The 20,980-nt window shown below is 41.9% G+C and overlaps 1 protein-coding gene across 6 annotated transcripts in view; it reads right to left on the reverse strand.

The window, feature by feature from the left end:
• Window positions 1-1,357: 1,357 nt before the first annotated feature.
• SFT2D2 (SFT2 domain containing 2) overlaps window positions 1,358-20,980 on the reverse strand; it is a 32,278-nt gene continuing 12,655 nt past the window's right edge. The window contains exons 5-13 of one of the 6 annotated variants that reach the window (XM_075167561.1): window positions 15,174-15,400; window positions 9,128-9,392; window positions 7,109-7,243; window positions 6,261-6,322; window positions 5,422-5,628; window positions 5,100-5,161; window positions 4,257-4,445; window positions 3,247-3,334; window positions 1,358-2,412 (exon numbers count right to left, since the gene is read on the reverse strand). In XM_075167561.1, the coding sequence (XP_075023662.1) occupies window positions 2,178-2,412; window positions 3,247-3,334; window positions 4,257-4,445; window positions 5,100-5,161; window positions 5,422-5,628; window positions 6,261-6,322; window positions 7,109-7,243; window positions 9,128-9,392; window positions 15,174-15,400 (1,470 nt within the window). In that variant the 3' untranslated portion in view covers window positions 1,358-2,177. Of the gene's footprint in view, window positions 2,413-3,241; window positions 3,380-4,256; window positions 4,446-5,099; window positions 5,162-5,421; window positions 5,629-6,260; window positions 6,323-7,108; window positions 7,244-9,127; window positions 9,393-15,173; window positions 15,401-15,593; window positions 18,688-20,980 lie in introns of those variants that run through there. The other 5 variants (XM_075167552.1, XM_075167592.1, XR_012676432.1 and 2 more) reach the window with 5 other exon arrangements.

Genomic DNA, 20,980 nt, shown 5'->3' on the forward strand with positions numbered 1-20,980 from the left:
AAAATGCAGTTTGTGTAACACCTTATAATCACTCTTCTGTTACTGTAATACAGTATATGGGAAAACTAAGAAATTATCCAACTCGTTAACCGTGAAGGAAGCATAGCAAGTCCTAGAACATAGAGAAGTCACCACTTGCCTTTTTTAGCATCTATAGCCATCTTATATAGACTCAACGTGTGGTGTGTATGTGGGGAGCTGAACAGCCAGAAGAGGGTAGCACAAGTTAGTTAATAAACCTCAATTGTAAAGCAGAGCTATTTTTGAGGGAAACACCTACTTATATTTCTGGCTGCAAGGTAGAGAAACATAACATTGAGAAACTCATCACCAAGCTTTTGACAGAATATGGAAAGGCAGATTTACAGTCAGAACTGACAAGGATTAGACTGATAGCAGGCCACAGAGCTTTTTGCACTCCATTAGCTCCCATTTGATCAATGCCTTAATAAAAATGCATATCCAAAGCAACTTCATTACTTTGCTTTTAGGGGATAGCAGCACAAGTCAGTAAAACTAGTAGTGTTACCAAGAGCACCTTAAGGGGATGGTTCAGGGCCGAGGTGATGGAATATGAAACACGAGCTTGCCAAGTTCAGCAGGCAGATGCACATTTGATGGCCTGAATGAAAACGTTCTCCTTGCTGCTGCCCCTAATTACCCAAAATAAAATGCTGCTCCCAGACCCTGTGTGCAATAAACGAGTATTCACAAAGGGAATGTTGCAGTATCTGGCAGAAGCAGAAACACCTCTGTAGAGACACCAGCTTGCAGGAGCTTTGGAGAATCCTCTTCTACACCTATGCCGAGGATTTCCTCTTTGAGGGCTATCTATCCAGCCCCTATCAATGCTCATGACCGTAAACAGAACTGAATTGCTGCTGGGCATTTCATTACACAGAGACATATCTACACGAGCTTGCAATTTTTTATTTACCCCTACAAGAGATCAAATGGCAGCACTCTTCTCTGAGAAGTTGATAGGGCTTGCCTGAGGAGATACATGGGAGGAAAAGGAAGATTGGGGGACGACTGTTATTATCTGCATCACACTAGTGGTTAGAAATCCCAGACAGGATCAGGCCTACACTATGCTAGATGTTGTACACTCACACAAGATAGGAAAAGCTGTAGCCTGAAAACGGAAGCTGAAACAGACAAAAGGTGAGAAGGGAAACAGGTACAAAGACATGAAATACCATGCCCAAGACCACACAGCCAGTCACTGGCCAAGGAATAGAAAATTCCCGTCCTGTCTACTTGCTTTTGGCAGAGCTGCTTTAAATTGCTCGGAGGCTTGTGGGTGAAAGAGACTATATGTGTGTTTACACCTTGGAAAGGCACCGAGGAGATAATACACCATTTATTCATGTTTTATTGGTACTCTATACCTGAAGCAAAGTGGAAATGCAAGCTGAATATTTTTTCTATAATTCTTTTCCCTCCACCCTTTCAAAAATAGCACATATAGAAAACATTGGAACTTTTCATTTCAAAGACCGTCACATCAGACTAGAAATGCTAAACTAGATGCCCTTCACCCTGCTGCTACAATGCAGCCACCTTCTCAGCTTGAGTGTGTCCATTATCCTTGTATCATGCAAACAGCAAACAGGAGCTGGAGAAGGGAAGGGGACAGAGAATACTGTATGCAGGTGGCATTACGGTGTCAGACTAATTTCGTCCCCTGAAGGGTTTAGTTTCGGGTATTGTGAAAACCTTCACGTGATTCAGAAAGTCTTTAAAGCAGCGCTGACCCTTCAAATTGCCAGTTGCAAACTTGCTCACAATTTCCCCTGGACTCAGCCGTTAGTTACAGAAAGGACTTTTAAAATTACATGCGAATGTCCAGCTGCCATGTCTGCTTCACTCAGTCCCATGTCTCTGACCATTTTTTATGTGATATAGAAGCAAAACTAACTATAAAGACTCTTTCTGGACATTATCTTGAATGATGCATAAAGGTTACAGTAATAAGCCGATTCCCGTAACATTTCCTGCCTTTGCATTATGCGTTTTGGCTTCTCTGGCACGCAAGAGGTACATTATGGAAAGTGATGTTTGATGAAGTCAGTTTTCTGCATACACATCCCTGCTCTGAGCTGCAATTCTAGAGGATCTTTTGCTGTTTGTGTCAGTCTTGTTTGGCTGAGCTTCCCTCGTGAGCTGCCTGTCCGTTAAAAGGAGTGTGAGGATGTCCACGCAGAGTCGGCTAGTCTGGCTAGAGCCGCTTCCCCTTGCGTTTCCATGCTGCCAGACACCGTTCCCTGCAGAGGGATTTGGACTGATGATGCAGTGGGTAAGGGGACATTACCCCTCAGAAACATGCTTGAAGGGCTGCTGTTCACCTCGCTTCCTGGGTTGGCAACATTTACAGCACTGTTGCTCACTGTCCACAGGCAAGGGTAGTGGCTGGAAAAAAAGCAATACAAATTGAATGACTTATTTCAAAGCATTTTCCCCTGCACAAGACTTACCACAGTAAAGTCAAGTGCGTTATCTGCTAAAAGGCAACTATCCGAATCGAGTTACTGAACTAGATCAGCCTTGCAGATCTTAAGTGAAAAACCACCAGCAACCATCAGACCCAGTGACCTTGGAGAGAGGCATGGAGAAAAATGTACAAATACATGTGAGGTTTAAAGACTTAAAGATCTTTTTCGTGAATGCTTATGAATTTTAAAGAATGAATGAATTGAATTTTAAAGAATGAAATGAATTTTAAAGATTTTCCTGGCACCTAAATTAGAGAAGAAATGTGTGCATTTATTTTCAGAAAAGAAGGGGAAATACTTGACTATTAATTGACTCTCTAGGCCTAAATTCCAGCCACTCCTAGAACTGTTTACTACCCTATTAACAATATTTTTGTAATAGAACATGAATTAGATTGTTACATCCCTGCATGGGAGTAGGATCCTCATTTCATGCAGGAGAATAGTGAGGAATATATAGAGAAAAATAATTTGGCTTTAAAACGCTCACAGACTGTAGATACCAGAGTTCTCTGTGGCTGTTCCAAGATCCTGGTTTTCAGCAGTCATGGGGAAAAACGAAGCTCCCATTGATTTCAGAGCAGGAGATAATTAGTTTGTCAGAAAGATCTGTCTAGGAATCTCGAATTGGGCACTTAGGACATGTTTCAAGTCCTGTATGCCGTTTAAAGCTTGGAACAAAGCGTGAATCACCAAGGCAGTCCTACAAGCCTCGCTGCTCCTAATACCAACAGTTTTCCCGCAACCTTACCTGGGTCCAGGGCTGGCAGCTCCCTTCGTGTGCGGCACTGAGAGCAAGTTAGCATGTGGAGAGGATGGCAAAGTCCAGCTGTCATGTCCTGAGAATACCTGAAGATTATTGCTGGAGCTCTCCAACAAATTAACTTTGGGGGGGGGGGAGGGGGGAAAAAGGCAACAAACAAATCCTCAGTGACTATTGCAGAGACGTTGTCTTAAGGCAACAGAACATGGGTAGGCCTGAGGAAGCAATCTGATCATGAGGTTCCTAACCATAGGTAAAAAGACAAAATTCACATGTTTATTAAGAGAGTAGCAAGGCGCCATTGTAATCTCAGGTGTGATATATGAGAAGGTACAGGATGATAGACATAGGATATCCATTTTTGCAAGTCTGACTAACAGTCTTCATTAACGGTAACTGCCATATGACTGGCAATGTTTTGATACAGATTTTGTTATAACTTAAGCTTAAATATTTCCATTAAACAGGATGCCTTGCGAAATTATAATTAGTGACCAGATTACTTTATCCTTATTCTTTTTCTGGCCAGTTTCCTCTGATCAAAGTAGAATCAATTCCTGGAACTCTGCACCCAGATCTAGAGAGTGAAAGGGACTCAAAAGACATTCTGGCAGTACCAAAATGCCCTTATCTCAAGTCAGCTCCTACCACGTTCCTAAGGGGTGCTTTGACTTGAGAGCACAATTGCTTCATGGCGTGACATTGAAAGAAGGCTTGCAATGCTCTTTTTGTACAATTGGGAACTGTACTTTAAGCAAGATCATTCACTCTCATTTATAATTAACAGTTACAGTGCACCCAGCTCTTTGTACCTCTTGTTTTGCTGCCTTAAACATACTCTGTGCGTGCAGGGTTCAGTGCAGATTGTCACAGAGACTCATCACGCTCTTTCCTAGCCCCAGCTCTTGCTTGTTTTAATGTTTATGCTAACCTACAGCAAGAGTCAGGCAGGCAGAGAGTGTCTGTTCCGTGGAAGCAAAGCAGCATTACAGTTGTACCTGTAGGTGAATGATTTCTCTGCATGTAGGAAGGCGGGTACGGAGCAGCCCGATGCCCTCGCAGTGCTGAATATCGCTCGCAGCTGTGAGGAGTGTGTGGAGCTGGCAGAGGCAAAGGTCCAGTGTACTGATAATTAGAGCTTCCTGATGCACACATTGTATCTGGGTTGGAAATCAACCAGCCACCCACTTTGAGGGGAAAGAGAGAAGAAAACTACTATTGCACTAAAACACTGCAATACAATAAAGTAAGTAACCAGCCTTCTTGCAGAATCAGCTGTGCCCCAGAAATACCAAGCAGATTCCAAGATACTGGTTTATGGAGCAACTGACAATCAAAAAAAACCAAAACAAAACCCAACCCCCCAAAAACCCCAAAACCACCAACCCTAAAAAGAAGACCTGAAAATAACTAACAAATATCAAAGAACAAATGAAAGAAAAACTGACTATCATTAAAACAAATACAACCCCTGCTCCCCCCATTTTTTTTTCACCTGTTCACAAACGAAAGGTAATTTTATAGGTGACAAAAATATTCACAGTTACAAATACAAAAAAAGGGGGAGAAAGCCCTAAAAATGGCATGCATCATCTTGATTCTAGATTCCTTTTAATATTGAAAAACTGGATCATAAGGAATATGATCGTTCTGCAGAAACTGTCACATTATTTCCTACTGTGAGGTTTCTTCAATCTTCTTTTTTTTTTTAAAGGGTCCCTTTCTACGAACACAATTCAGGACTCACTGAATGACGGGTATGATCCAGTTAAGCAAGTCCCAGGTTCCCAGCACCTATCATATCACACAAAACTTCCAGCTGACATGAATAAAAACCTTACAGTGAGAATATGTCATATGTTGACCTTCAGAGACTGTTTCTGGAGCATCCTTAGCATGGTTTCTGAAAAGCAAAATACTTAGTCGTAAAACTTCTCATTGAGAAATTACAAGAGAAAGTTAAAAACAGAACTATTCACTAAAAAAATGGAAAAGTAAGTTAAACAGGCAGGAAATCCATCTTCTTTAACCACTTGCTAGGCAGCAGTAGACTTCTCTGCAGTCTGCCATAAAGGAAGCAGGAACTTATGTTTCATGGCATACAGAAAAATGTTCCTAAGTTTGTGCCAAATTTGGAAGCTGAACCTGGGATTCTAAATCTACCTGTGGGCAGCGTTCCTGCTTGCATCAACAGCCTCAGCCTGGCCTCCCGCCCAGACGAAGGCAGGGCTCTGCCTCCTGCTCAGCCAGGCAAGCCGAAGGCAGCATCCCCCCTCCACAGCTGGAAAGCCTGACGCTGGGACACAGCAGCTTCTTAAGTGGCGAGAGGAATGGAGAGAAACACAGATTCTCCTGCAGGCATGTGGGACACTTCACGTGTCGGAAGACATAGCAGGTCCAAACAAAATTTATTAGCAGTTATGGACTGGAATGCAACCCACTGCATTAGCATGGATGATGCAAACAAAACTTTGAAAGATAAACCTCAATTCGTTTCCAATGGAAGCATCTCTAACATCTTATATGGTTAGCACCTACGGTTACTTTTAATAAACACATCATACATTATCACACAGCATTAATAATAGCAGTGTAGTTACATTACAGTTACAGTGCAATTTCACTTTAGTTATGCTTTTCGACATCTGCAGTTAACTTTTATTCTCCCTGAGCTATCAAATTATGGGATTCATTGGAGTGTAAGTACAATGTAGTGAACATATGCAGTGTATAACTTTACTGGGGAAGTTCACACCATCTCATTTCAGGCTTCCTGTGTAGACGGTGCTAAGTCCTAGGATCGCCATGAGAATATTCACCCACTTCAGACCCTATTGTAATAATTATATAGAGAGTCTCCCCACTAGTATCAGTGGAGTGACTCTGGATTTAAGACAGCAGAAACGAGATTAAGTTCTATAATTTATCTTTCACATTGTGATGCCACAGTTTTAACCATATCAGCAGCAAAATGCTACTGGAGCAAAACAAGATGAACTCACCTTTCTTTCGCATCCAGGAAGGCTTTGGCAAAGGGATTATACTTGATTTTGAGAGCTGTTATCTTGAGTTTACAGAAAACAAGGCATGTTAGTGAGGGCAATTTGAAATAGAAACTTGACAAAACACCTTCCAGAGTAATCTAAATGGAACTGCCTTGGTTAGCCTAACAAAATATATCCCCACACATGATATTTTCCAGGTTAGGAGAGAGCTTTGCTCATTGTAGAGTGCTGTGTACTCATCAGTGCCACAGGCAGAACACCAATCGGGGCAGCCTAACAGCATGGTCCAGTCTGGCAAATCCTGTGGGACGGTGGACCCTTTCAAAAGAGTTTAAACACTGAATTCTTAACAAGTATGAATCAAATCTGCAGCACATGAGTTAGCAATTGGCACAATCCAAAGCATCCCTCAATTACAGTTTTGGGGTTGGGAAGAAATTTTCCCATGGAATGTTGCACTGTTCTGCAATTGTATGTATTATAAGGAGCAGGGAGAGATAGGGTTATCGTTGTAACAATCAGTCATTGCTAGAGAAAGATATTGGACTTGACTGTAGGTTTTTTTTCCAGTAAGGGATTGGGATGCCAGAACAGATGGACCAGTCTGGAATAGCCATGGCAGGATATTAAGCTAAACCTGGCTTAGTACTGCAGCCAGACACTAGATTAAACAATGTTCTACTGCAGAGAGAAGACAGAGTATCAGACTGGATGGAGCATTACACTGCATGGGACTGGTGGGGAAACAAGAAAAGGACCAATCTGTCCATGCTGATCTTGTAGTTAATAAGCTTTTAATATATCTCGTCAATGGTGACCAAGAGCACAGTGTGGCATCCGCCTACCTCTTCATTCTGATAGGCAGTCACAGCTATGAACTGCGTCTCAGGGAAGGAGCAGTTCATCACCATCCGGTGGGGGCCTCCTACGCGAACTATGTGCACCTGGGGCTCATATTTATGCAGGGAGTTCAACATTATCTGCAGAAAACAAAACAGAGAGACAGACTCCAATGCCACTCTGCTATCCCACAGCTGCTCTTTCGCTCTGGCTCTGTAACAGACCAGATGTCACTGCTAAACCTCCCCAGTCACTGATTACTGAGAGCAGAAGGGCAGGTGCCTTCCTCCCTTCTGATGAACCACAGGGCTGAACAGAATGAGACTTCGCTGGACTTGGATTTAAAGCTTTTGATACAGCAGCATTAGTGAATATTTGTGTTAGCAGCTATGCCCTTCAAACCATTGGGCTTCCACTGCACTAGAGGCTGTTGAAACAGTTAAGGGGCAATCCCTGTCCTGCTTCTACTGCCTGAAAGACTCCGAATCACCATCACAGAAATCAGGGCCAAGAGGGAGCTGAGGCAGTCACCTACTCATCTTTCTGGGCAAGACAAGGTGTATCTAAACAAGCCTTGGCAGATATCTCTAACCTGATATTAAAAGCTGTGACTAGCGTTGACTCCACAATACACCTTCCTCAGAAAGTCTATTATATTGCTTAATTCCCTCTACTGAAAGAAAAAGATTGTTTTTTTAAAAATCTGTACTTTGGAAAGTGCTGTGTGCATACATACATGGAATAACACAACCATTAGCATAAAGCACTGGTAGTCAGCTATTACTTTCTAATAACACCACAGAAGGGGAAGCTGAAGCACAGAATGGGGACATGGTTTACCTTAACATTGTTGTCAAGATTTCAAAAGAAAACAAGGGGAGCTTCAGCCGTTGGTTATTTAGTGACTTTTATTTAGCGACTTTTATTTGGGCTCTGCTTCTCATATGGCTTTTCCTCCCCTGCTTTCTACTTTTCTGCTCTCCACTTCACCATATATACATATCATGTTCCCCTGTTTTTTCCCCAGGGTCTCTTTGACCCTCCAAGTTGGTTTCCTGTAGCTTTTTTACCCCCATGTGTACTTTTCTGAGGCCTTTGACTTTTCTGAAGTCCTGGATGAAGGACAAGAATTTGCAAATTCAGATCCTGTTCTATGCTCCACAATAAATCTTTTGTGCTGATTCCATGTGTGACTTAGGAAAAGTCAGGTCATCTTTCTGTTCTCCAGTCTGTAAAAACTGAGATAATTTCCTACCTAATTAGGGTACTAGGCTTATGGAGCTACCTCACAAACCTAATGGAAATAACAGATAGAGAACGTGCAATATTTACGTGAAAGAAATTGATTCTGGGCTGACAAGTATCATCCAATGTAGGAGTTTTGTACAAAACAAACAAGCAAACAAAAGGTCTTGTGCAACATTTTATCTTTAGATGCATCATCAAAAATAAAATATGAAACAAAACTAATTTTCCTGTTTGCATTTTTAAGGGGTTCAAAGAGAAAGTCACTTATTTCTGGTACATGTGGTTTCTTTCCAAAGGCCAAAGCTGATTCAATAGAATATTGATAATTATCATGATGCAGAAGCAGACATAGTAATTATTTCATTTAGGAGCAGCCTTTTATTCTGCTATCTGACTCCTGCCAACATTCCACTTACACCAAACAACATGGGGGAACACAACAAAAACCTAATACCCGTGACCATTTTTTCCCCCTTCTCTGAAGTCCTATGTAAAAATCCCCAGCACACAAGACCAACTCTGAAAAGCCCCCTGGTGATTAAGTAAACCACAGCACTCTGTCTCTCTTAACATCAAGAAGTCCATTAAAATCTGAAAGCGCCAATTAAGGCCTATTTATTCCTGTTTACATTTGGCCTCCAGAGAATAATTGGCATCTGTGGGTGAAGAGGCCTGTAAGGGCCTCTATAATTACATAAATGCACCCTTGATATTTCTTGATTGGTAGGTGCTTGCAATTGAAGCCAAGAGGTGTATGGGGAAACATCAGGCCATACCTGCCCACTCCCATTGAGCTTGTTGGTAAGTTTGACTTTGCTGAAGGAAATGGCAGCTTTCATCCAGTGGGCCCCAAAGTTGGGAGAGTCTGGGTGGATGTAGACGCAGCTGTGGTTCGGTGGCTCTGGTTTCCCAGCCGGCACCCATTCTCCATTGACGTACTTCCAGCGGTGGCCATCAGTCGGGGCAAAGTCCAACAGGAAGGAATACATGGCGTTTGGGTCCAAGCCTGACACGCTGATCTTCAAAACAGGGAACATCCGCCTGGCCAGGAAACAAAAAAGGGAGACACCATTGGAAACTGGTTTTGAAAGACTCTCCTTAGTATGTGTGTGACCAGATGCTCACAGATTAGGTCAATGTAAAAAACATCCTCCCTCCCTCCCTCCATCTAGCTGAAGAAGCCTCTTAAAGGTTAATCCTTCATTTCATTTTTATTTTATTTCAATCATTTGGAAAAAAACATGTTATCTCTAAAATAGGGCACTAAGGTCTTGATCATGCCAAGAGTTACGAACATAATGAACGTATATAGCATCAGCAGAGTCCACGGGATCTGGGCATGCTAAATACATCCTTGGGTGTGGGACAAGAAGGCATGAACAGGATTGAACAGGGTTGAAAGTGGCTGAGAAGGTGGAGCTGAAGCACAGATTCACTGCATTAACTGCAGAATCCTGTTATAAAGTGCACTTCTTTGGTACTTAGATTCCCCCAACACACGCTCCCGTACTCATCCAGTGGCCAAGTCCCACTTTGGCGGGGATCCAGAGTCTGACTCTGGATATATCCTCTGAAATCATCCTGCAATCTCCAGCAATCAGGACATAATCCCAGCCAGGTACTCATCAGACTCCAGTTAGATTTATTGACCACACTACTCTATACAAAAGGTTTTTCTCCCTTCCTTTGAAGGGACGGTCATATTCTATAATCTTTGTGAGCAAAGCCAATCACTTCCCTCTGTCATTTCCCATGGTTCTTGTGTTAAGCCCCAACATGTCCCACTTGAGTAATGGTTTCCAGGTAGCGCTATTCTAAATGCCCTAATAAGTCTGCTGTCTAAAAAAACTTCTTTAGTTTTATCAGTGTTGTGTCAGGTTAGTCTGGCATGACTTAAATTTAACAAAATGCCTTTTTATCTCAGTTTCCATTGTCTTTCACGTATTTCATTGCTCTTTCCTTCCAAATACATTCTGAATTCTTATTACAGAGATATATTTAAAAGTCTGTAGTTAGCTGAAATGTGTATTCTCCCTTTCTTAAGAGCAAGTATTCATGTACTGTCCCACTACCATTACATAAATCGCCAGTTTGAGAAGACTGGTTAAAATCCTTGCCGTTAGACCTTGCATTTGGCAGTTCTTCCAGTAATTTGGTCCCATCCTTCTATATTCCCTGACCTCATCAGCTTGATCAGGTTCTTCTGCATTTAGTTCCACCTTAGATGCAATGGTGTCCTTTACTAAGCTCTAAACATCTATCATCCAAGCTTCCCACCATCTTGTGCATTTAAAACTGAAATCCTGCCTCTGTTTAGTTTTGGGAAAACGCTCCTTTTGTGCTTAAAGGTCCAATGCCGCTTTTTCCCAATCCCCTTTTGATTATTATTTTTCCTTTTGTAAAGGAGATTTGCAGCAGCTCACAGCTAGACTTTCAGCAGTTTTTTGTCTTGTGATCCATACCACGCAGCTTTGAATTGGCATCTCAGTGCCTGAAAGTCTGCAGCAATAGCGTTAATAGGGCTCCAACAGATTCAGGAACTGGGAAGAATTTGTGGTCAGCAGAACAGAGGAGTCTCCCAACAAAGGTATCCTATTCATTAAGTTTCTTAGCTTGTCAAGGAATACACGTCGTTACTGTGGACGATTATTATAGCTGTTACGTATCACCTCCTACATTCTTCTCATATGAGTAAGAGGCTTCCCTGCCCCAGACACCTCCGTACTGACCTCTCCTGGCAGGTGCCATTTTGCCGTGCCACATTTTTATGCACAGGCCAATGAATCTTCAAGCTCCTTTTCTCTACCGGTACAGAGAGAGTGGTTACACCAAGCAACCAGAGCAATTGCCTGAGGTCCGTGGCCATGGGGCTAAGGTGAGGTAGCTCTCTAGGCTTAGTTAGGTAGCAGAGCAAGACATCCAAAATACACAAGAAGGGAACTGAAACTCGAGGCTCTCTCAAGGGACGCCAAAAGTCTCTGCCCCTGCAGCCATGCTCTCCAGCGACACCCAACTGCAGATTGCTAACAATCTCCTGTGACATCCCACTCACCACCTACCTTTCTGGACACCTTTATACAGCCCTTGCTGTATACATTCAGCACCTTCTGCTGACAGGAAAAGACAGGATTTGAGAAATTTGAGATTTTTCATCTAGTATAAATAATTGGTGATGTAGGGCCAGTGCAACATTGAGAAAGATGTATTGAACCGTGATCTTTCTAACTAAATAGAAGCTTAGCCAAGGATTTATATGCTACATCTAATGTGTCTTTCTGACCAAGATGCACCAGCTATCAAACTGGAATGTGATAAAAAGTATGGATGCATTGCTCCCTGCAGACCCCCTACAGTCAGTCTTCAAAATAACACACTTAGATATTTAGCCAAAATTGAAGTGTAGGGGAAAATTCACCCACATGAAAATTTAATTCCACTAGATTTCTCAGAACTATTTGTGTTACATTCAGATTGCTAATTCCTCTGCCCAGAGTGCAGACTTCTCTGCCCTTCTACTTGAGAGGCTTGACTTTATCCCCAAAGGATCTATAGACTAACGCCAGAAGAGAATACAGTCATCACCAATTCTAACCTCCTGTATCACAGAGATTATAGCACCTCCCTGCATTAACCTGCTTCACACAGAGTTAACCCCCACCTTGCTTGGACCAGCATGTCCTGACTGTACAGAGTCTAACGATGGAAAACTTATCATCTCACTTGTTCTGCTGATTAAGTGGCTTTACTGTTAAAATCACATTTGTCTGCCTTTTAGCATGGCAAATGATGATTCCTCCAAATTTGTTTCAGTCAGAATGTTTGTTTCAATGATCAGGTAGGTACACACGTGACCTCCATTACTGCAATAGCTGAGCACTTCAGCCTCTTCAATTTATTTAGAGCAGATCTGCTACAATTACTCCACAGTACGGAACTTGAGTGGGAAGATGTTTGATATCAAACTTGAATGTGTAGTAATCAGTAAAGTTGCTTTAGCATTTAAGCCTGGAAAGGGCTTCTTTCCCCCCAACTCATGTTTGCCTGACTGATCCACTGTGGCTTCTCCCCATATGCAGAAGGGAACAGTGGGACCTTCCTGCCTCCAGGCAATAACAGGGATTGCAAAGTCTCAGGATACTGCATAGCTAATATGGTATAAACACTGAGAGGAAAACCTGCTCAGTCAGAAAACAGAGCATTTGATATTGAAACGCCAACTGAATACAATAAATCTGGGTAAAATAGGAGACCGATTGCCACCGTAGCAGCTGCACCCATTGGGATGTATTTTGTGATATAGCATGCAGTTTAATTTCATTGATGTCTATCCTGTTCAGAATATATCTATCTTCCCTGTGTACCTAGGCACATTGCTATGGCAGGTGATTATTATAATGAAGTACGATACAGCAACGGAGACGTATCTATGTATTAGCACTGAAGCTGGTTCATCTAATTATGACATTTTGGGACCCTTGGAACCAATTAGAGATGACTCAATCACAGCAGATAGAATTGTGCATGTTAGAATTTGACACTTGGGGATCACTAATCAATCAGCCTTTCATTCTCTGGGATGCTCCTGTATCAGGTTTCGGTTTAATTTCTGAATTCTGCTAACAATGTGTCTGCACAAACTGTCTTAGTTTTCACATGCAGAAGTTCAGACTGGCCCTTCTCATTAATTGTAGAACACAGTTTTCAAAAGCGTTCATATACCCTTCAGCAAGAATGACTGAGTTAGTTCTACTGATTTAAGCAGCAGCAGAATTAGATCAATATTTTTTCTACTGAGAATCCCTCTGGAGATAATCACCGAAGAATCTTAAACATGAAAAAAACTCAGCACTCATAGGAAACTGTCTCAAGTTTGTCTCCTTTTGAATAGCATGGAGTTGCTCAGAGAGCTTTGCTGCAGGCCACTGTCTCTATTTCCTTTTTTTGGTGCGCTGATGTGTTTGTTATGGAAGATACTTTCAGAAATGCAAGAGATCCTTTTTCATAGTCCCTGATGCTACAGTAACCGTGTTAAAAGGATTTATGCACATGACAGTGTGACACACTTTTATAATTTTTTATTTTGAGATTGCTGTAGTTTGATCATAAAGAACCTATTCCAGCCCCCACTGACATTACTAGAGCTGTCACTGGCTTTACGAAAAATAGGATTAAGCTGATGAGGAGTGTGTGAGAATAAAGAAAAATAAGGCAGCTTACACAATGAAATAAAAAGTAACCAGGCATATTCAAATAACGAAAGATTCCCTTATCGTCATCATAAAAAGATTTTATCTATGCACTCACCTAGACATTTTAGAAGGAACTAGTATCACCATGCAATCATGATTTACATTAGCTGAGAGGAAAGAAACTGAAAAAACCCTGTTGGTAAGGTGTGATTCTTTGTACCAATTTAATTAATTTGAGGCAAACCTATCTTACCTCATTTTTGGCACTTACGCTGCTAGTAAGCTGCCGTACACTAAGTGAAAGTCCACTCAGAAGTTTGCTGTGGCCTAACAGCAGTTTTTAAAGGAATTTAAATGAAGGAAAAGCAGCTTCTCAGTGTAAAGAGAACGTCAGCAGAAGATTTCTATCCCTATAGGTTATTAGGAGGAATTAGGAATCACTGCAATAGGCAGTGTTACACCAAGAGCTGATATTTTGGGAAGGTAGCTGTTTTCTCAACAGAATAACCTTGCTGAGCCAACAGACTAGATTTTTCCTTTTAACTGCTTTCACCTATGTCCCTTGTCAAGCTACAGTCAACAGTAATATCATCCACAAATTCTGCTAAATCAAAGTCTGCAAAATCAATAAAAGTCACACCACATGAGTAAATCTTTCTGTCTATCTCTTAATTCCTCTCTCCTCTGCAGACCTCCTGAGAGGTCCCGCAAAAGAAATGTGTGCATGTTGGCGGGGGGGGGGACGGCAGAGGGGTGGCAAGGGTACTTTAAATAAAAACCTTAGTACCACTGTACCAGCAAACCTTATTCTAGTAGCTGCCTGTCTGTTATGGGCTGGACTCTGCTGTCAGTCCAGTTCAGAGCAGAACCTCTGTGGAGAGCCTCCATCAAGGCAGTGTCTGATTCAGAATTAGTATCCTTCTCGCCAGGTTTTGCACTCTTTTCCTATGCCTTTCTGTGCTCCCCAAATAGTAAGATATGTGATCCATTTACAATCACAATATTTTGTCTTTCTGAAACTGTGTGTGTTAACCAATATTCCGCACGTGTTTCTAAGGGCACCAGCAACAACTACAGAGCAATACCACTGTGGGACCATGCAATCCAGACTGCACATACATGGGCACAGTTTTATTGTACCCCATTCTAGTACAGACTGCTTGTACAAGCTGTTAATAGCCAAGGCCAGAGAGACAGGAACTGCAGCTGGGGATAACAACACCAATCTGCTCTGTACAGTAATTTGAGGTGTACAGGTAAGGACTTGCTAATAAAAGCTGATGATTATTAGTACAAGAAGTCATTCAAAGGTTTTGAGAGGTACCATCTATTCCCCTGCAAAAGTTCCCTTTTTGTGCAACCTTAAGTCAGTCAATATATTTCTCCAGCATGTTTCACAAGTAGGAATAAAGGGTGGCAGGAATGGTTTAGCAGTGACCAGAAAGGAGCAGGGACACCCCATTCAGGTTCATATGCTGGTTTTAGGGGACTGCGAGGCTGCAAGGATAAAACTGTTAAGTGCTCACTGCAGTTCTTTCGAGTCTACACACACAGTTTATTATTATTATATAATAACAATAAACCCCCTGGCTGTCATTTACACTTAGCCCACAGTGCTGAGCAGATCACTCACCTGCCATTCTTGGTCACGATCATCTCATTAGTGACTTCCCTGAATCTCTGCCAGAGCGTCGCATCCTCTAAGACAACCTGGAGCTGTTTCTCAGTGGGGTCGCCTTTGTCTCTCCCAGCCCGGAGTTCGCTCTCCACTACGCTGAGTAGCCTGGAGACGGTGCAGTCACTGGGTTTTTTGCAGCCCAGGTCTGCCATGATGATTTTACTGCCGGAAACTTCAGGTAGCTGTTAAAAGACAAAAATAATGAGCTAAATCAAAAAACAAGTCAGTTCATTGGGCACTGTCTGACAAACATGCTCTCCTCACTCTTTTGCCACTGACTAGCTCTTTCCTCTGGAAGTCCCAATGGGCAGTGACACCAACGCGTGGAGGTTTACGCACACACTCCACACAAAAAGAGGACTATCTCCTAATTACCTGTCAGACGGTCAGGTGGGTGGCAGGCTGATGACTCAATTGGCTGCCTTGAAAGAAGAGTCCTCCATCCAAATTAGCATGCTTTTATCTTTTTTCAACCTGAAGTGGGTCTAATTGTTCTGCTTGAGAACCAGGTTTCCATTAATGAAAATTGTTTCATTTCCAGACTGAAACAATGCATGGAAATTGCGTTCATGCTGATGCGGACTCTAACTGAAGGAGCTGGTAACAGTCAAGACAGTTACACAGAGAAGGTAGTCTTAAAATATTTTCACCAGGCATGTTGAATAAATGCTTTAACCTCGTTCCTCTATGTTCCTAAATCAAAATGTAATGGTGAGAGACCCTTCTGCACTGACGTTTCAATGCACAAGGAGAAGGTAGCATCCCTACACTCCACCGTTGATGCCTACTGTGTCCATCCCTTGGTCCCACTGTCATTCACAAAACCCCTGCTGCACCTTACAAGCAGCTGAACTCCCCTCTGGCTGCATTTCCAGGGATAGACCCCACGCTTCTGGGGCTGGGTGTGAGCCTAACTGCCTGAGGCCTGGCATTGCTGCCCTGCTCAAGGTCCATCTCATACAAAAGCTCCCCCGGCATCCCTAAAACAGGCATTCCCTCTCGCCTCAGGCTGACACCTTCTCTGACAAGCCTAATCCAACCGCACATACCCTCCACAAAGAAGCTGCCATTTTACTGAGAAGTCCAACAGCTTCGGCACTCAGCCAAGGATATGAGAGATCTGGGTTCAGTTCCATGCTATAAAGGGTTAAGTAGAGGACACGTGAATACCGTTGATCCGTAAACACTGGACTTTGCCACATAACAAGGTATTTGAGTGCCTAATTTCTCCTGATGCATCTAGTGCCGATAGTGTCTCTGAAATTTCTGGTCTGTTTGACGTGACATAGTCAGGGACTTGATTATGAAAACATAATGTTGGAATTCGTTTTTAGAGAAATATATTTTCTGGCTACTTATTGAGAACTTTGCATTCATTTAATTCAATAGCCCCTGTTGCATTCCTGTGCTTCTGGTTCTTTCTAAAAGATGAAATGACTTGGTGGATCACTGATGGGATTTATAAACACAAGAAAGAGTCTGGCAAACTTTGTAAAATAGGATTTAAGTTAAGTCCACCATTTGACAAGGCTCAACAGATCTTGCAGTTAGAAAACCTGGGAGATACCACCTACCTAAGCAGCAAGGGCCAGAGCTTATTGATCTTATTTGTGTTGTACAGCACCTTATTCGGCAACTAGTCCTACTAATCCCTCAAGCCCTACATGGAGTAAGGATACTGGCTGCAAGTCCTCAAAACTGCACAGCTGCAGGTGTGCAGCAGTGTGATGTTCTGCAGAATGGGAGCCTTTAGGAGAGAACCCTCAATTCTCAGCAATCTCAGCACCATCAGAAGGTGCAAGCCAGACAGGGCTGAGGTATTTTTACACCTGGGTAGTCCCAATCATGCTACTTTCAAACTTCACAGTCTAACACATCTCCCCTCTCTTCTTTTCAGCCTTTGTGTACCTTTTTTTTAATTGCCAACTGATAACAAAATTACCTAGATTACTCTATCAGTCAACTCACCTTGTGAGTTACACTGGAAGGTGTCAAATAGCAACTTCTAGTTAATATCCAGCCCACTTTCACTGTTGAACAACTGAAGAATGTACTTTAAAATCTATAGGATATTTAGGTACTTGGAAGCGTGCCACTTCGCATTTGGAAAAATAATTGCATCTCAGGTAGTATGTTTGTGTATAATGGAATATGTTTATGTTTGGGTTCTCCTTTCCAAATGCTTGAAGAGGAGAGAGAAGCTACTACTGTAATTTTTCCCTGCATGTGATCAAATGGCATAGCAAATGCATAGGAAACTATGTGAGACACTTTTTAGTTTCATTATACTATAAAAGTAAATAAACAGAAATCAGAGCTGGTTGAAGTACTGTGTATTTCAATTCAACGACTTCAGTTTTTCAGACAGCTCTAAAACAAATACATCTGTGTTATTTTGGGATTTTTTTTTTCAGTCAAAGCTGTATTTCCACACAGCTTTTTTTAGAATTAGGTGCTCAGAAATCAGGAAATTCAAAGTTGAGGCAAGTAAAGAGACAATAGCTCATAGAAGTAGTAATATTTCAGTCGTTACACACAGTTCTTTCTATAGACAAATAAAAAGGGAAGCAGCTTGGTTTTCAGAAGTACTGACTGCCCATTCTCTCACAGGGCTTCAAGTGGAGTGATACCAGTTTAGAGCCTCTGAAAAATCAGATCCAGTCTGCCTTCCTCAAGATGCTTAGAGCTTAAAGGAAATCAAAGGCATGCACAAAAGTGACAACAGTTCATGTTGGTGGAAGGGTTTCAAAATGAGGAAGTGAAACACTGTCTCACCAGCAGACACTGGTGAATTGCTAGAGGTAAAGAGTAAATTCAGCCAAGATGGATTGGAAATGGAGGCAGCCACAAAGCAGAAGGAAGGGGCATCCTGCCCTGAGTGCATAGCTTCCCCAAAGCACTCTTAGGACAGAGCTATGGAGAAGGAAGGATATATGGAAGGAATGGATAAGGGACCCATTCCAGTAATGGGCTGGGAAGCAAGTTTTTCATCAGTCAGACTGGATTTTTTTTACAGCTAGCATCCCTAAGGGAGAAGCATGAAGGCATTTGCTTTGGAGTATCATACTAAAATTTGCATCCTGCACAATAATAAAATGCACTTTCAGATACTAAAAGTAAGTCACACTTGGGCAGTTTTGGTTACCACTCACACGAGGTGCCTGATGCTTGGAAGTCTAGTCTCCAGGAGGAAAAAAAACCCACAAATCTAATCTCTTAAAATACCTGACTTTCATGCAGTTTTAATTTCAATTTTACAACTATGTTACCATAGCTCAGGATGCCTGCAACCACAACATTTTCCAAAATGAGAGCAGTTACCTGTGGTTGGCTAGTGGGAATAGCCCAGTTGCTATTTTCAGTGTGGGGAAGGGTGTTTCAGCTCTAAGAGTTCAGAGTAAGAGCAATTTGTGATGTGTGTAGCAACATATCCAGAAGGCACAGCTCACCACTGGCATATCTTTCCAGCCTAGAAATAAAAAGTTTGCATGCATGCAAGCAAACGATCAGCTGAATGCTCCTGGGCCTGAGATTTTACTTTAAAATACATATCCAGACCCATATGAATCCCATCCCACACGTCAGGCTTCCTCACATCGTACGTTGTCTCTGCTTCACACAGCTGCCATGGGAGAGTGCTGCAGAAGAGAAACCAAACAGATAGATTCATAGTCAAAGTTATTTGCTTATTGTTGTCTTTTCATTTAAAAAAACATTAAGGGTGGAAATCTTTATTTTGAATATTTAGCCTGTTTATGAGAAGTAAGAGACATCCTCTAATCTTATGTCCCTCTGTTCACCTAAATAACGACTTTGAATACTTCCCAAACATCCCTTCTCTCTCCTACTTCCTTGCCAGATTAATTTTTCCAAGTCTACAGATGCTGAAACTGAGGCACAAACAGGTTAATGTCACTGGACGTAGGTATTGCTGGGGCACCGAGAATAACCCATTCTCAGATGTCAGGTGGGTTATTTCTTGGGCTGGAAGTTAAATCTCCCTGAAGCTGACATTGAAGAAAAGGTAGCTGCACTTACAGAGTAACACAGTTACAGGGTGACTGACAATCATTGCCACTGCAAGTGGGACAGAGCAGGGCCGAAGGACAGAAGACTATTATCCCTCTTGCACTTGTCTCCCGTTTAATTAAACAAGGAAATCGATAAGGGCATCAGAGGGAGCAGAAAACGCTCATACAAAACCTGCAGTGTTGTGAACTTTCCCTGAAACCCAGCTGGGAGAGCTGGGCACTTCCAAGCAGGGATCAGACACCTCGCAGCTCCTAGCCAGTCAGAACTAACCCCTACTAGTTAAAAATGCAAGTACAATACTCACAAATATCTCCAGCCACGTCCAGGATTTACTAATAAGAATCTAGTGACTCATATTTTCAAATGAAGCAATGAGGATGGGAGAGAGCACTGAAAGAACAATCCTGCAACACTTACTGGAGTTTATTCACTAAGTTACAGGAGGAAAAAGCAAGGTGTCATTTTTTACTTTCTAATTAAACTTGTTCTAAAACCCTCCTGGCCACCAGCTGGTGAGATACAGCAGAAAGAAAAAAACAAAACAAGAAAAAAGGTAATTAAAGAGGCCTTCCTTGCCTTGACATTGGATAGCTGTTTTTTGGCCTTTAGGTGCATGTTTCCAAATAAAAGGCAGCCCTTCGTGATCAGATGAAATCGCAGAGAACAAGACTCACTCTTTCCGTCTCCAAAGCTCCCACTAGCCATTCAAACAACTAACCCCCTCTGAACATTTAGTCCCAACAACACAGGGAAATGTAACCTCCATCACCATGACACTCCAAGGAAATCAACACCTATCAACTACCACGGAATAATTAAGAGAGGATAAAAAGACAGCTGCTTTCCCTCTGTTTTTTAATCATGGATCCAGCCCCTTAAGAGATTGCTAGGTTAGAAGAGACTTAGAGAAGATTAGCCTTTTCATTACTGTCGGGGGGTGAGGGGACAGTTTCAATAACTTCCACCAGGTATGTTTTTAGCATAGTGAAGCAGGCAGCTTATTCAAGTAGTACCTCCCTGCCTGGTGTTATAATTGAGATTATAACTGAGATTAATTCTGAGCCCAGAAAGCATGGGAGGCTTTGCAGAGCAACCTTTCTTCTTTTAAAAAAGAAGAAAGAAAAAAAAAAAAAAAAAAGAAAAAAATCCTAAGGTAGTCAGGCTGGTGATAAATGTAAGTTGTTTAAAACAAACTAATAATTATACTTTTCCCTAATTTGTTTTTCCTACTTGAAGATCTTCAGACTCCAGACATGGATTAGCACCTAGAGCAAGAAACTATTACCGTCCCCATTTTTAAGAAAATAGTAAAAATAAAGAATTTAAGAGTTTCTAAACAAAATTCTAAATTCTGTTTACAACATCCCAGAACAAAAGTAATAGGTTCAGTGTTTATATTAGGGAAATCAAACATGCACTTTTGACTTGGATGTGCAAGTTAAAGCTTTTTGTTAACTATGAGGGTTAACAAGTTGCAAGTATAACTCGGTGGAAGCATCTGACTCTCTCAAAAGTGGTGAGCCTGTCACACACAACTAGAAAACACAGGAGTACATGCCCATGATAAAATAATTTGTTTTCACACTGTCACTTTTTGGAAGTGACACTTCTTCAGAGCTGTGATGAAATCATGTTGGCCAGCCGATACTTTCAATCTACCATTTCTGCCACTACGCCAGTGTTACTCCACACTTGCTTCTGCAGAGATATTCAAGCACAAACTCTCAGGA

The sequence above is a fragment of the Calonectris borealis genome, chromosome 1 (genome assembly GCF_964195595.1).
Source record: "Calonectris borealis chromosome 1, bCalBor7.hap1.2, whole genome shotgun sequence".
Lineage (NCBI taxonomy): Eukaryota > Metazoa > Chordata > Aves > Procellariiformes > Procellariidae > Calonectris > Calonectris borealis.